We start from the raw sequence: 17,680 nt of genomic DNA on the forward strand, positions 1-17,680 counted from the left end.
GGAAGAATGGTAAAACATTCCCATAGACACACTCCTAAACCTTGTGGACAGCCTTCCCAGAAGAGTTGAAGCTGTTATAGCTGCAAAGGGTGGACCAACTCAATATTGAACCCTATGGATTAAAACTGGGATGCCGTTAAAGTTTATGTGTGTAAAGGCAGGCGTCCCAATACTTTTGACAATATAGTGTATGTCACATTGCCACAGAATGGGATCCATTCAAGTGAATGAGGCCATCCTACAACTGCCCTGCAACTGGATGGAATGCAGATGGCTGTGGGGCGGTGGATCTACATTTTGAGGGTAAAGCAGTCGGTGAGAAAGCAACATATCACCTCCTCACCACCTATTAAATGCCTTCTGAAAAGCGATCTGTGCTGCCAGCAGTATAGGTACACGTGAACATGCCCTAAGCATGTAAAGTTATGTGGCTGGAGTTGTGCTTTAATGGCATTTATTTGAGGAACTCACTTGCAAACACAGTAACATTGTCTTGGTATGCTTGATTCAGGGTGTAGTTCACTATGCTGTCCTCGTTGGGGAAACCTTTAAAGATGTCCACACTCACCTAAGACAAAAAAAAAAAAAAGAGAGGATGGTCATACTAGAGAAGTCACAGAATATGTACAGTGGCTATAAAAAGTCTACACCCCCCTGTTAAAATATCAGGTTTATGTGATGTAAAAAAATGAGACAAAGAAAAATAATTTCAGAACGTTTTCCACCTTTATTGTGACCTATAAACTGAACAAATCAATTGAAAAACAAACTGGAATAGTTTAGGTTGGAGGGGCATGGGAGGAAGTAAAAATAAAAAAACGAAAATAATGTGATTGCATAAGTGTGCACACCCTCTTATAACTGGGGATGTAGCAGTTGATGTTCAAAATTAGGCAATCACATTCAAACTCATGTTAAATAGGAGTCGGTACACATTTGTCATCATTTAAAGTGCCTCTCATCAACCCCAAATAAAGTTCAGCTGTTCTAGTAGGTCTTTCCTGACATTTTCTTAGTCGTATCCTAGAGCAAAAGCCATGGTCCTCAGAGAGCTTCCAAAGCATCAGAGGAATCTCACTATTAAAAGGTATCAGTCAGAAGAAGGATACAAAAGAATTTCAAAGGCATTAGATATACCATGGAACACAGTGAAGACAGTCATCATCAAGTGGAGAAAATATGGCACAACAGTGACATTACCGAGAACTGGATGTCACCCCACAATTGATGAAAAGACGAGAAAAAAAATGGTCAGGGAAGGCTGCCAAGAGGCCTACAGCAACATTAAAGGAGCTGCAGGAATATCTGGAAAGTACTGGCTGTGTGGTACATGTGACAACAATCACCTGTATTCTTCATATGTCTGGGCTATGGGGTAGAGTGCCAAGACAGAAGCCTTTTCTTACGAAGAAAAACATCAACTACAAAAACATATCTGAAGTCTCCCAAAAGCATGTGGGAAAATGTGTTATGGTCTGATGAAACCTTTTTGGCCATAATTCCAAAAGATATGTTTGGCATAAAAACTGCACTGCACATCACCAAAAGAACACCATACCCACAGTGAAGCATGGTGGTGATAGCATCATTCTTTGGGGCTGTTCTTCTTCAGCTAGAACCGGGGCCTTAAAAAGGGTAGAGGGAAGTATGAACAGTTCCAAATACCAGTCAATATTGGCACAAAACCTTCAGGCTTCTGCTAGAAAGCTGAACATGAAGGAGCTGAAACAGGAACTTCATCTTTCAGCATGACAACGACACAAAGTATTAGTTTAAGGGTGTGCACACTTACGCAACCATATTTATTTATTTTTACTATTCTCCACCTAAAAGATTTCAGTTTGTTGTTCAACTGTGCAGTTGTTCAGTTTATAGGTCACATTGAGGCTCGGTTCACACTTATGCGATGCGGGAAGGCTGCGAATCCGCATCCTGTCCCCGCATCGCACACGCACCCCCGGCAGTTCACACTGCCATATGCGATACGCTGGGGGTGTCAATGTAATCTTAACGACCCCCCCCAGTTTGATCGCATATCGCAGTGCGATCTTGCAGTTCGCACAGGATCGGATCGCACAAGTGTGAACCACTGTGCGATCCGATCCTGATGCGGCTGCCAAAAAGGGTCCTGTGCGTGTTTGCTGCGGGTGCGGTGCGAATTTAGCCATACAAAGTGTATGGATAAACTCGCAGCGCACAGCCGATCGCATGTAATGAAGGAGCAGTGCGCTCCGACATTACATGCGAACCCCGCACTCGCATAAGTGTGAACCGGGGCTAAAAGGTGGAAAAAGTTCTGAAATGATTTATCTTTGTCAAATTTTTTTACATCACACAAACCTGACATTTTAACAGGGGTGTGTAGACTTTTTATATCCACTGTAAAATGGTGTCCAGGAGTCTTGGTATTACCTTGGACATGAACCGTGTCCATCCACATGCAGCGTTGTCAATGGTATCCAGCTGCTGCAGCAAGGTGCTGGTGTTGAGAGCAGTGAAGTTGGAGCTGAGAATGCGGCGGAGAAGCTCGCTGTCAGAGCCATTTAAGAGCTCGGGGTGTTTCTGCAGATCGCTGGTAAACTGTGATAAATTGAATCAGACAGTGTGAGAATGAAAGTGACAAGAGACAAGGGATGAGTGCCAGGGTTTCTGTAAAACGTGTCTGCGACATTGGCTGGGGACACTCTGCCCAACTTGAAATGTCCTCATACAGGAAATGATTTTACCTGCCTGTCCATTCTTGTTAACTTATCATCTCGTTTTTATAACATTGAAGCTGAGTTCCGTCATATCTGTTAACATGTGAACTAGCAGACGCGTGAAGTCTGCAACTCGGATTTAAAAAGAAACCACACATTAATTGTAATGATTACATATTTTCTCTCACTGCTGAATGATTTGATTAGAAGTTCTTTCTACATGTAAATCTTTTAATATTTTCCGGTTTGTGGCTCAATTTGTCAGTAAATTTTCTTACTGACTGCTAAAATAAAAACATAAGCCTTTTTTTTTTTTTTTATGGGCAAATCAGACTAATAGTAACTGTAGCACTACCTCCGCAAGGGGTATCCAAGGTTCTCTTCATGCTAGTGCATCAACAGCAAGGCAACAGCAGCTTTCTTTCCTACGGCTCAAGAAACAGTCTAGGGATTGCCTTTTTAAAACTTTATTGCAGATAAAATTTGATGAGGATTCTGGAGGGAGATGCTTTCAAAAACTTGATGAAGTCCAGAGCAATAGCTCCTCCCTTTACCTCTGCTGCCCCCAACAATGGCGGAGCTAACACTCATGACGTCATTGCGCTTTTCAAAAGGAGGAAGTGATTTGATTTTCTCCCCGGATTAATAGTTTAGGCACTTTTTACTTTCGGAATTTGTAAGTAGTCTCTACATGCTTTTAATAAATATTATATACAGTTTTATGCTATGTGGTTTCTCCGGCTTCTTTGCATTTTGACATGGGGTATCTCCAGTTTGCAGATGAGATGCTAGGAAATAGTGGTGACTCATACCCACGACCATTGAGATTTATGTGCCTTTTTGACTCTATTCTAGTTAAAGAGTCCACTAACTCTGGTAAGAATTTTTTTGTACATTGAGGTGGTGGTAGTGCACTCAAGGGTGTTGTGGTGTCCGGAACATCAACTAATTGTATGGATCAAGATTCCCTTCACTGATTCACTTTGGGACTCCTGGGATCACTGATATTTCTCTGTGGGACTTTATGTTATTGTTATTTTTTTTATCTTACTGTGTATTAGCACTGGATTCATTTCACATCTGTTGTGTGCCTATACCATATATATGTTTAACTTTTAGCGTGGCACTTTAGGTTGACCATTTATTTATTCACAATCTTTATCAATTGTTGTGCAAGCTGCTTTTATGCTTTACTGCATAATTTTGTGTTTATATGTACCCCTCTTTGGCTCTTTGACTTGTAGAAAGATAAGCCCCCCCCCAGCTGAGCACAGAACCTTTCCTCTAGGGCAGTGGTCCTCAACTCCGGTCCTCAGGGCCCACTAACAGGCCAGATTTTAAGTATTACCTTGGGGAGATGCAGACTAGAATACTGCAATCACTGAGCAGCAAATTATATCACCTGGGATGTATTTCAGTTATCTTGCAAACCTGGCCTGTTAGTGGGCCCTGAGGACCAGGGTTGAGGACCACTGCTCTAGGGAAGAGACCCTGCTCTCTGAGGCTCAAAACTATTTATGCACTCCCCAATCACTATCTGGGCACACCTCCCCAGGGATTGGCTGGAGCTACATAAATATTTAGGCTGCTCATCTGAATTTTCCACCCACTATGTTTTGGAAAGCTTCATAAAACGGGGAAGCAGTCAAATGTGGAACCTGAAATGCCCAGAGGAGCCTAAAGTAATCACACATTGCTTTTCTGTTTACAGGAGAGTCACGGTACTACATTTACCTAGGTAAACCTAGCAGGCTATCTAGGAGGGTGCTTCATAAAAAAAAGCAAAGATACCCAAAAACACACGATAGCAGTTGGACCAGGTAATAATCCATTACCCATTGGTGCCAGCAGACAACTGGCTGACATTTCTATGACTAATAAAGGGTATAAGGTTTTTCCTAAATTTTACTTTTAATACATGTGAAGTTTTCATTTTTATGAGTTGCGACTAAATGATTTTTCCTGAATGCTGTCCATTTGTGTTTGTCTACCTCTGTCATACTGCACAGTCAAGCATATGAAGCAATAAGGGTATAAAGATAAAAAAGGCACATGGAAAAGTAAATAGTTATTACAGTTACAATATTAGCACAAAACAGATGCTCAATGAAAATGCACCTTTGTTTACCCTAATCCAGTTATCAAACTATTTTTAAAATCTCTTTTTGCATTTTTAAACCTTTTAGTCTGTTTTATTCTAGCTTCCTGCAGCTCCCTGCATGGCAGGATTTCGGCTCCCTTTGCACTAGTGCAATTTCTCCTGCATCTGCTGTCACAATGCAATGCACGACAATGGAAATCACATTATTCTCTATGGTGCTCTTTCACACCAATATAAGTTTCTACATGTTGCTACGGGTAACCCAGGGGAATCCAAGAAGTGTAATTCTCAGCAGCTCCCTAGGGGGCAGTGCTACAGCAACATGATGCAGTGTGAATTTTGAAAAGGTGCAGCAAAGTAAACCCATCAGGCATGAATTCAAGGCTAGGGGAGAAGGTAATGAGGTCACAGGGTTAACCTCATCAGTCTGCTGCTCCTGTACTATCCAATCACAGACAAGACAGTCTTTGGCCAAGCTGCCTTGACAGAGATGTTTGGATCAGAAAACTGGCTGAACAGATTACAATTCGTTTAGGAGCTAAACAAGTTCCTAGGACTTCTAGCTATTTTATTTCACTTCTTCTTCAGCTGTAAAAGGAAATCGTTTCACCATCCTGGCAGGAAACATGACAGGTGAATCACATTCTACAGAATTAAAAATAATTTAGCAGAAAACTAAGTTTACAAACACATATAATACACTGTACGCATTAGCTATCAATCTTGTTTGCACCAGTTTACCTGGAGAGCAGACAAAATAAAAAATGACATATATGATACATGCATTTACAATGCATGTCAATAGCATTACCACACCAGTTAATTTTTTTAATTATAAAATGAATATATATAATATATAAGTTTAATGTTTGTATTACCTGTTGATCCTTCCAGTAGATCCTTTATCTTTTAACTTCTTTTACCAGACCAACCAAAAGTGGCAGTTGGAGGGGATGGAACAAACAGTAGGGGCACTTACAACAGACACCCATTTTGTTTTCTTCAAAATGATAGTAAAGGCAGCAACTTTTACCTACAGGTAAACTTATAAGTTTACATTTAGAAGATATTCCAGTAAATAGCATGCAGGGACTCATGCCATCCCTTCAGAGCTCTGTGCAGTGGCAGTGAGCACACGTGTGATGTCATTGCGGCTCGACCATTAAAATGGTCGGAGCCTACGAACCCAGAAGGAAGACTGGGTGAAGATGGAATTGCTGTCAGAAGGTGACAGCACGCTACTGGAAGGGATTGGTTCTATAGGCAAGTCTGAGATAATGTGCTAGTATGAGATGCATACTAGCACATAGTGACTTAAACTTGCAGGGGAACCTCTTTTTTTTTAAAGTTTACAACCGCTTTAAGAATAAAACACCTGTTGTAGCTGCTTAAAGCTTAACTAAATGCATCAATTTTACGGTTTCAAAAAACATGTTGGGAATGCTGTCACATTTGCTTATGTTCTTAACCAAACTGCCAAGCCATCAAATGGCTGGTGTCATACCTGATCACATGTGCGAAGATGAAAGATTCCCTGGCCGAAAAGGATAGGAAAGTTATCCCCCCCCCCCCCCCCGCTGTATAGACGAATGACAGCGGGCGGGATGCTTTGTTTTTCTGGGATGATGTCATATGATGTTACCCCAGTCTCACTGCGCTTGCTCACTGGGACAGGATGCAACCCTGATCTTGGTAAAGAGCCGATGATGCTCTTTACCCATGTGATTGGCTGTGTCCAATCCCAGCTGATCACAGTGTAAATAGGAAATGCCGGTTATTGGCTCTTCTCGCCTCACAAGGACAGAATGGGGAGCCGATCAGCAGCATTTTCTCGTAGGGGAGGCCGGTACAGATAATCAAGGCACTGATCATCATGATGCCGCTAGGAAGACATTTCCCGTCCTAGGGTGACAATTGTGCTGCACCTAGGAGGAGCAGCATTGTCATCCTAAGTAGTGAGTAGGACTATAGAATATCGTCCACTCTCCATGACATAAGGTGGAGGTGTATTGTAGTCCATGGAGAAACCTCAGTCTACAGGGTGACATCACTGCTGTGTGTGATTTTACTGCAGAAGTTGTCACCCCATTACAGGAAGTGGCAAAAATAATGCAAATACTGGTAAGCTTGAAAGGCAATAAAACTTTGCGATGTTAGATTCAGAAGAAAGAAAAGCTGGCTAGTTAATGCTAATGAAAGACTGCAGCATACATGTCTTTTTATTATTTTGCCCGCAGTCATACTTTATATGCAGATCACTTCTGAGCCTTTTTTAAGGTTATAAAAATGGAATAAGGTGAGCCTTAGGAGTTTTATAGTTTTGCTCACCTGTTGCAACCACTGAATACGCTGTTGCAGCACGCCATCTTCCAGAAGGCTGCGGATCTCTGCCGAAATGTTCATCCACATCCTGGCATACTGAGTCACATTGCCCACAAATGCAAACGTCTCATTTGCCTGTTAAATGGAAAAACAGGAGCAATGATATTACTTTGGCCTGGGAACCAGGGAAAATATTAGGACAGCCTATGGCAGCTCATATGTACAGAGAGCTCAAAGTGGTTGTAACCCCTTACATATACCCAGTGAAGTGAAGTGACTGGCCTTAGGTGATACACAGAGTTGTATCTGACTATCTGTAGTCTTTTCTTCTCTACATCAATTTGAAGTCCAGAATTTATAAAGCTTGTCTGAGCTGTCAGAAGAAAAAAAAAGTGTCAGAGAGCTGAAATTACACAGAGCAGAGCTCAGTGAGGAGAGCTCTGACAGCTGACTGGAGGGAAGGGACATACCCCCTTCACACACCTGAGGCTATCATTCACAGGCTGTGTGTTGGAGCTTCCTCCCCTGTCACCTTTTCTCTCTTGGTGTCAGGAAAATTTGCCAGAAGTGACTCATGCTGATAGCAGAGGAATGAGGCAGCAGACAAACGAAACGTTGTGCTCTTAACTGAGACAAATACACACTATAGAGGGATGTGGTTTGTTCATATTTCATGTATGAGGTTTACAACCACATTAAAGGTTGCTGCCTTTGCTGACATCTCCTCTGTTTTGCTAATCCAGTGGATTCAATACACTCTTCTAGAACAAGCACATAGATCAGGAGTTCTGATTTTTAGTCTGACTTCACTGACTGTATGCTTGTTCCAAGTCAGCAATTTAGAAAGTACTGGAACAAGAGACAGCCAGGCCACTAACATTTTTACATGAAGTATAGCAGCATATTTCTCTATGCTGGTTTCACTGCTTAATGAGTTGCCAACCAAGAACAAATATGTGTCTGCCAGTTGTACTGCCACTTCACTGGGTAGGTACATGTTCTGGGTCAGTGACTCACCAAGTAGAGAAGGAAACATACTGTGTATATGACAGCCCTGGAGCCAGACCCTTGACCTCGAGAAAGCTATAAATCTGCCACTGTATTGCAGAATAATGAACAAATGTATCATAAACTGGATTATTGCAACATTATGTCACTGAACTTTGAAATATCTTCTATGGTGTAACAGATATGAAGCTATTCTTTGAATGAGCAGGTGACACTTTCATTATCTCAGCACTATGGCCAACATCCGCAACACATTTATTTGTTCCTGCAAATGGAAACTCAAAAGGTAAAAGCTCTGATGGCTAGAACATTTTAAGACACTAGGCAAGCCATTTCATGATTAAAAGTGAAACCCCTGCCATTTGTTTCCATTAATTTTGGATAGAGAGCAGAAGGGTAAGAAGAACCTTTGTTGGGTTAGGTCAGGCCAGGAACTAAAGTGGGGTAACTAAATGGTATACATATAATGCAACAGAAGCCCGAAAGAGGCTAAGTCCCCGTTCACACTAAGGCGACCTGGTCGCCTCACAGGTCGCCGTAGGTCGCCTCCCATAGGGAAGCTGCGGACCCGTTCTAATAGGAGCGACACAAGTCGCTCCGACTTAGAAAAAGGGTCCGGAGCTTCTTTGGGGCGACCAGGAGGCGACCGCCATAGACTTCAATGTTATGAAGTCCGTGGCGGCCGCTCCGAGGTCGCGGCGCGCTGCTCGCACCGCGACCTCCGAGGTCGCGGTGCGAAGTAGCGTCGCCCCTATGTGAACGGGGCCTTAAACTTTCCCCACTCTATTACCAATTTTTAAAGAAGAATGAGGTTCTACTTTATTATTCTAAAACATTACCTTTCTGTAGGCACTGACAAGGCCTACAGTGCCTTAAAAAAGTATTCATGCCCCTTAAAATTATCCACATTTTGTCATCTTACAACCAAAGAAATGTGTTTTATTGGGATTTTATGTGATAGACCAACACAAAGTGGCACATAATTGTGATGTGGAAGGAAACCGATAATGGTTTTCAGCATTTTTTACAAATAAATATGTGAAAAGTGTGGCGTGCATTTGTATTCAGCCCCCTTTACTCTGATACCTCTAACTAAAATCTAGTGGAACCAATTGCCTTCAGAATTTAATTAGTAAATAGAGTCCACCTGTGTGTAATTTATTCTCAGTATAAATACAGATGTTCTGTGAAGCCCTCAGATTTTTGTTAGAGAACCTTAGTGAACAAACAGTATCAAGAAGGCCAAGGAACACATCAGACAGGTCAGGGATAATGTTGTGGAGAAGTTTAAAGCAGGTTTAGGTTATAAAAAAAATATCCCAAGCTTTGAACATCTCACAGAGCACTGTTCAATCCATCATCCGAAAATGGAAAGAGTATGACACAACTGTAAACCTATCAAGACATGGCCATCCACCTAAACTGACAGGCCGGGCAAGGAGAGCATTATTCAGAGAAGCAGCCTCTGGAGGAGCTGCAGAGATCCACAGCTCAGGTGGGAGAATCTGTCCACAGGACAACTATTATTCGTGCACTCCACAAATCTGGCCTTTATGGAAGCCATGTGGGGGACACAGAAGACATGTGGAAGAAGGTGCTCTGGTCAGATGAGACCAAAGTGGAACTTTTTGAGCCTAATGGCAAAATGCTATGTGTGGCGGAAAACTAACACTGCACATCACCCTGAACACACCATCCCCTGGGACAGGGAAGCTGGTCAGAGTTGATGGGAAGATGGAACAACCCTAAACATACAGCCAGAGCTACAATAGAATGGTTTAGATCAAAGCATATTCATGTGTTACAATGGCCCAGACAAAGTCATGACCTAAATCCAATTGAGAATCTGTGGCAAGACTTGAAAATTGCTGTTCACAGACGCTCTCCATCCAATCTGACAGAGCTTGAGCTATTTTGCATAGAAGAATGGGCAAAACTCTCACTCTCTAGATGTGCAAAGCTGGTAGAGACATCCCCAAAAAGACTTGTAGCTGTAATTGCAGTGAAAGGTGGTTCTTCAAAGCATTGACTCAGGGGGGCTGAATACAAATGTGCGCCACACTTTTCAGATATTTATTTGTAAAACATTTTGAAAACCATTTATCATTTCCCTTCCACTTCACAGTTATGTACCACTTTGTGTTGTTCTATCACAAAAAATCCCAATAAAATAAATTTATGTTTTTATTTGTAACATGACAAAATAAGGAAAATTTCAAGGGGTGTGAATACTTTTTCGAGGCACTGTACTTCTATAGTTACAGAAAAAAACGCAGGCAAGATCTACAAAAAAAAAAAAAAATTACCCAAATCCTTACAGTGAAAATATAAAGTGGGTTGTTTTTTATTTTTCTTTTAGGCTGCATTCACATGTCAGCGTATTGATCGCGGGCAGAATCACCGCGATTCCGCCCGCGATCCGGAAATCATTGCAAATCGCAGGACGCCTGTGCCTTGCCCGTGATTTGCAATAGCACCCCAAACGCTGTGCTATGTTGCCGCGATTTCCACCTGCCGAATCGCGGTAACATCGCGCAAAAAAAATCGCGGGACGCATTACGCCCAAAAAAGTACAAGAGCTTCTTTGGAGCGTAATGCGTCACGCGATTTTTTTTGCGCGATGTTACCGCGATTCGGCAGGCGGAAATCGCGGCAACATCGCACAGCGTTTGGGGTGCTATTGCAAATCACGGGCAACGCACATGCGTCCCGCGATTTGCAATGATTTCCGGATCGCGGGCATAATCGCGGTGATTCTGCCCACGATCAATACGCTGACATGTGAATGCAGCCTTACCTCAACAAAACTAACTTGTAAAAAAATTGTTACAATTGATATTGTATTGCTTCATAAAAAGTAAACTCAACCTTCCCCAAAATGACTTGGAGCATCTTTAGGAAATCAATACATACAGTATATGAATTAGTTAATATACCCACCTTCCGAATAACTTTGTCAACTTCTGTCCCCACTGGAGAGTAAAGGATCTTGGGATTGCTGGTCATCAGGTGCACGAGGAGTCCCAAGTTTCTCTGTTCCTTACTGGTGAACCCCAAAGAGCTCATGTTTCCCTGTTTTAGGGCTTCCGGTTCGATTGTTCTAAAGGAACCATCAGAAAAAAAAGCTTACTATAAACTAAATACTATATATATATATATATATTTTTTTTTTTTTAATTAAAAGTCTTTGCCCCACACTCTTATGGTGGGTACAAACAAGTAGAATTTTGTTGAGAAAGACTGATTTTGGAACTTTTGTTCTGTTTTTTAATGGCTAGTGGGGGTCAAATCAACATTCATAGGGACAAGGAAATTCAAAGTTGCAAGATATAAGTTTTTTATTGAGTGGATAAAATTCTAACAATAAATGTGGTCTTAAAAATCATACATATTGTAATTAAACCTGTTTAATATGTCTGGTAATCCATTCAAATACCAGGTTGAATATTGTGAAGGAAGAATACTTTGACAAACAACTTCCGTACAAACGTTCAAATGACATTCTACTTGTGTGTATCAAACTTTATAAACAGTTTACCACACCTGAGAATTCCACAGGTACTTAAATATGGGAGGATGTTATCTATATCGCAAATCAAAGGATCAGAGCACATTAAAAGAGAAGTCTAGGATCACACCCTTCCTTCTTAAAGTGATTGTAAAGTATCAAGGTTTATTTTTTAAAAATATATAACGTTATACTTACCTGTTTTGAACAGAGCAGCCCCAATCCACCTCTCTTTGTGTCCACCCCCCCCCCAACCCACTGGCGTTCCTAGCTCCTCCCCCTCCCTCGTGCCTCCATAGCAAGCCGCTTGCTATGGGGGCACTCATGTTGGCTCACTCCTGAGTCAGCTCTGTGTGACCATCTCGGCCCTGCCCCCTCTTTACTGGCTGTGATTGACAGCAGCAGGAGTTATTGGCTTCCGCTGCAATTTCTAAGCCAATGCGGAGGGAGAGAGCCTCTGCTCTCATGCACATCGCTGGATCCAGATCAATCAGGTTTAGGCAAGTATACTGTAAGGAGGGGCTGGGGGAGAACTGTACTCCGAAGGTTTTATACCTTATTGCAGAGAATGCATTAAAGTAAAAAACCTACAGCCTTTAGAACCACATTATTAGCATTGCAAAAACACAACGGCAACCAGTTGCCTTTCCAAAAAAATCTTGATTTTAGAGGACAATATCCAGCTTCCTTTTTTATTGCCAAGCCCGGTACATGAGCAGGATTGTGATGGCTGTAGGGAGCAGCAGCAGTGAAAAATAATGCATTGGCTGGGTTAGTGTAATCTTATGTTCCTGAACACCAGAGATTTATGGATATGCTGACATATCTGGATAGGGAAACATGGATTAACATTGCAACACACACATTTCCATAACATAAACCTTGAGGCTGATGACTCATCTGTGATTTTTTTTTTCTTTTTCCATAGAGCAAAGGTAAATTGACAGTTGAAGTGATGATGATAACAATGTTATCTCTGTTAAGAAATACAGTATCATCGATTGTCACATTCCTGGTATGGAACATACACCCTTGTTACAAATGATCTATTTAGCACTGACCGGTTGATGCCACAGAGGATGGGCTGCAGGCCAGCCCATAGCTGGACGAAGGCTGAGAATTGGCTATGTGGGTTTTCTTCATCTGGTTCGTGCTCCTGGGTCCTGCCATCCTCACCCTCTGCTGTAGAGTTGGAACTGCCAGTGGAGTTAAAATTCCAGCTGGTAGAATTGATAGGCGCTGGGGCACTCTTGCTAACGCAGGCCCCCTTCGGTAACAACTTGGCCAGTGCTGAGAGAATATCCACATCCTTTAAGATCTTCTCTACTTGAAGCAGATCCTCCAGGAGAGAACGCAGCCTGTGCTGGGTTTCAGTGCCATTCACCTCATCCAGGCGAAGCTGTGATATAACAGAGGCTCGTTTAAAACAGAATAATGACAAATTACAAAACACCCCTTTGCCCTGCTCATTTACCACCCAGTATAAACCAAGATTCTCCTGAGGAGGTCACATAATCCTGTGACGAAACACGTTGGGGGCAGAGCTCTTGGCTGATGGCACCATGCTGGATAAAACCCAGAAGTGTGGTATTTAGTAGTGGCAGATTATTGGCAAATATATTGTGGGGTTACTAACAAGTAGTGCGCTCATGCACATGTAAACATGAGTGAATTTGTGGATTTGGGCATTAATAAATTGTCTTTTGGAGGAATAAAGCACTCTGTAGCTCTTTTTGTGGCTATAACCTGGTGGAAAGGAGGAGTGAAAACACTTGCTGGGGGAAAGAGCATCATATTTAACGGTATCAGGGACACCTTTAACAGTGAAAAAGAAAAGTTGGATTAAAATGCATCCCATTTAAGGGGGCACAAGCTATTTATGACCTTACAAGCCATACGTGGGTCATAACCTTAGGGCGACAGGACAACCAGTGGAGGGGTATGCCCAGGAGGTGAACACGTGCATAAGGCCTTTACTGTAAGGGAGAAATTTTTTTTTTTTTTTTTTTTTTTTTTTTTACATAAGGACACTATTGTGAAAGGCTTTAACGCTCTGAGTAATATTGTATGATACTGTGGAATTATGAATAACAGCGCTACATTTTTTAAAAATTTTTAAACAGAATAATGCCCCATCTACAAAAACAGCATGGTGCTAAACAGAACTCCTCTGTTACAGCTATTATAGTATATGGTTTACAGAATTAAAGGTGATAACTTCTATGTCTGTTTAATTTTTAAAAATAATCATTTTAAAATACATATTTAATATATAATAACATATAAAACATTGCATTGGAACACTTCATATTAACATATGCAGCCAATAGACAGAGCTCTTATCAAGTCAAGATAAGACCGTCTTTTAGGCTACGTTCACATCTTGGCGTTGCTATTTACAGGCGTTTTTTCAGGCGTTTTACAGGCATTTTTGTGCAGGCGTTTTTAGGTTGACTAGTGACCAATGGAAAAAAATAGAAACACCTGTAATCTGCCCAAAAAGAAGCTCATGTACTTTTTTTTAGCGTTGGGCGTTTTGCTTAAAGCGTCAAAACGCTCAGATGTGAACAGGGGGCCATTGAAATGAATAGGATTTGTCTTGTTGGGCGTTTTTTGAGCTGATCCTAGAGCAGAAAAACTCCCCCAAAAACGCCCCAAAACGCCTAGATGTGAACTTAGCCTTATAAAACAAAAAAGCTCTTATGTGCTTTATTCATTAGAAACCCCAGCATGCTTTGCAAACACAACATCGTATCCACACCCTTTAATAAATGTTGTAAAATAAAAATCATAAAAATAGTTAAAAGTTACTGTTTAAAACAACAGTTTATAAACTTATAAGGCTTTAAAAATTATTATAGCATTGAACAAAAAACATATTTCCAGGGGAGAGGGATTAAAGCAAACCTGTTGCTTTGCCTTGATTGGGCAAAACACAGGTTATCTTTAAAGTGATAGTAAACTCTGAATTTTTATTTTAACCTATAGGGATGTTTATAATAAATCTTCCCTGTAGGTTGAATGAATATCTCCTAAACGTCCATATATATTAGGTAGCAGTAGCCAGTGACGTCACCGATGCATGCGCTCTGAAGGAACGGCATACCCGTGTCATTCCTTCAGAGCCCTGTGTTGTAAACAGTGACTCCCTTGCGCATGTGCGAGAGTGATATCATCAAGGCTTGGCCATTCAAGTAGCTGCAGCCCATGAAAGCGTAAGAAAGACCGAAAGAAGATGGAAGTCTCTGCAGTGGTGACAGCTCACCACTGGAGGGCATCGTTTCAAGGCAAGTCTTTCATAACTTGCTAGTATTCAATTTATACTGGCACATTATGCCTTTACCTTGCAGGGATTTTTTTTGTAAACTTCACTACCACTTTAAAGGGGAACTAAACCCATTGAATAGCGATTTCCCAAAACTGTTACATTCAAGGCATACCATGAATGAGAACTGCTACAGTTGCTTGAGCCCTCAATCAAACTGCCGAACCATAAAATGGCTAGTGTCATAGCTGATCACATGAGAAGCACCATGGCCAAACAGAGGCTAAGATGGCAGCTTTCTAAAGTTCTAAAGTAAACTATAGAAGGGTTTAGTTCCGCTTGAAGATCAGTAACTTTCTTTTACATAATACTGCTTTACACCTTCCAGTTTCTGAACCACAATAAGGTATGAAGGTTGTCTGTGTTGTCACTTGGACAGGAGGTGAGGAGTAAACTCTCCAGCAAGGTCACGGGTCTAGCAGTAGTTCTAACCTTCTGCAATCTATCCAAAAAACAAAACCAATTGTTTTGGCTGCAAATAGATGGTCAGCAAGCAGACAGACATTGTTGAAGGATAATGGAATCCTACGGCTTCCATTACCACCTCTATATTGATGACACCCAGATCTATCTCTCGACTCAACTCACTGCCTCAATCTCCTCACGCATCACAAACTTATGCCTCATACACACGCAACGATTATCGGCCGACCGATCGGCCGACTTTTGTCCAGTGTTGTTGTGTTGGTTGAAATGTGCTCTAGACTGCACACGAATTTTCACGGCCAACAAAAAATCGGATTTTTGTAAGATCTTACCGTAAAATCCTTTTCTCTTAGCTCATTGACAGACGTAGTCTTCTTGATTCACAAGAACTGGGTTATGTTGTCTCCGCAGGAGCAGGACTAGGCAGAAAGAAAAAACGTTCTGGCTCCACCTTAGGGGCAGTCCCTGAGGGTATATCCTCCCTCTCTCTGCTACAAGGCATCAGTTCTGTCACAAAGCAGCAACAGAGAATTTAACCCAACCCAACTCAATGATAGAGGGGCGGGTACTACGTCTGTCAATGAGCTAAGAGAAAAGGATTTTACGGTAAGATCTTACAAAAATCCGATTTTCTCTGTCGCTCATTGACAGACGTAGTCTTCTTGATTCACAAGAACTGGGACATCCAGAAGCAGTGCCACAAATGAGGGGTGGGATTGACCGAAATCAAAATCCAATCTAGAAGGCCCAACCGGTGCCAAACTAGAAGTTTTAAAGGCTCATTATAAACAAAGAATGAGACTCAAATGAAAATTTCCAACGGAAAAAAACCCTCGAGGCAGACCACTGGTCTCCTCAAATAGCGGCCTGCAAAACCTTGCGGCCAAACGAGGCATCAGACGATGCCATTACATCAACTTTATAATGTTTTGTAAAGGTATGCACCGACGACCAGGTAGCCGCCTTGCACACCTGGACCACTGACGCCTGATGGCGAAAGGCCCATGACGCACTAAGTGCCCGAGTGGAGTGCGCCTTAACAGGGAACGGGGGCTCCCGACCCTTAATAGAATAAGCCTGTACCACTGTCTGTCTGATCCATTTGGAAATAGTCGCGGCAGATGCAGGCAACCCCTTTTTGGGTCCATCCGGGATCACAAAAAGTGAATCCGTCTTGCGAAACGAGTCTGTCGTTTTCAAGTATACCCTGATCGCCCGGACCACATCCAAGGAGTGTAAAGCAAACTCCCGAGGATGACTGGGCTTAGGACACAGGGAAGGTAATACAATTTCTTCATTCAAATGAAATTCTGAAACCACTTTTGGTAGGAAGGATGGATTCGGACGAAGAACCACCTTATCTCTATGAACCACCAGATATGGTGAACGACAAGATAATGCGGCCAGTTCTGACACCCTGCGTGCAGAAGTGATAGCCACCAAGAAGGTCACCTTCTGGGACAACGTAGGTAGAGGAATCTCCCTAATATCTTCAAAGGGAGGTTTCTGAAGAACCGACAATACTAAATTAAGATCCCAGGGTGGTAACGGCACGCGCACTGGCGGAGCCAGATGTCGCACCCCCTGGATGAAATTCCGCACCAAGGAATGAGTAGCCAAAGGCTTCTGAAAGAAGATAGCTAATGCTGAGACCTGACCCTTGATAGTGCTCAAGGCCAGTTTCTGCTCAACCCCTTGTTGCAGAAAAGCTAATATTCGACTAACCGAATAAGACCGTGGACGGAACCCCAGAGGTTCACACCATGCAATGTAGGACTTCCATGTACGATGATAAATCTTTCTGGAAGTCGCTTTCCTTGCTTTAACTAGAGTAGGAATAACTGAAGCTGACAATCCCTTGTCCTTCAGCACCTGGGTCTCAATAGCCAGGCCGTTAAAGCCAGCGATCGTAAAGCAGGATGGAAGATCGGTCCCTGAGACAGTAGGTCCTCCCTGAGAGGAAGTCTCCACGGGACGTCCGCCACCAGTCTGACCACGTCGGCGTACCAAGCTTGGCGAGGCCAGTCCGGAGCTACCAGGATTACTGGAATTCCTTCCTCCTCTATCCTGCGAAGAAGTCTTGGCAGTAACCCGAGAGGAGGGAAGGCATACATTAGCTGGTATTGCCCCCACAGGGCGATCAGTGCGTCTGCGGTCTCTGCTAGAGGATCGCGGGAGCGAGCCACGAATCTCTGTACTTTCCTGTTGAATCGTGATGCCAACAGATCCACATCCGGGGTGCCCCACCGTAGGCACAACTGGTGGAAAACTTCTTGATGGAGGGACCATTC

General features: G+C 42.4%; 1 protein-coding gene across 1 annotated transcript in view; it reads right to left on the reverse strand.

The window, feature by feature from the left end:
- ABCA2 (ATP binding cassette subfamily A member 2) overlaps positions 1-17,680 on the reverse strand; it is a 259,479-nt gene that overhangs the window by 72,904 nt on the left and 168,895 nt on the right. Inside the window, exons 9-13 of the mRNA XM_082263584.1 lie at positions 12,700-13,037; positions 11,071-11,230; positions 7,129-7,257; positions 2,413-2,580; positions 472-568 (exon numbers count right to left, since the gene is read on the reverse strand). Of these exons, the coding sequence (XP_082119710.1) occupies positions 472-568; positions 2,413-2,580; positions 7,129-7,257; positions 11,071-11,230; positions 12,700-13,037 (892 nt within the window). The remainder of the gene's footprint in view (positions 1-471; positions 569-2,412; positions 2,581-7,128; positions 7,258-11,070; positions 11,231-12,699; positions 13,038-17,680) is intronic.

Source organism: Pelophylax lessonae (genome assembly GCF_965119305.1).
Source record: "Pelophylax lessonae genome assembly, chromosome: 7".
Taxonomy (NCBI): Eukaryota; Metazoa; Chordata; class Amphibia; order Anura; family Ranidae; genus Pelophylax; species Pelophylax lessonae.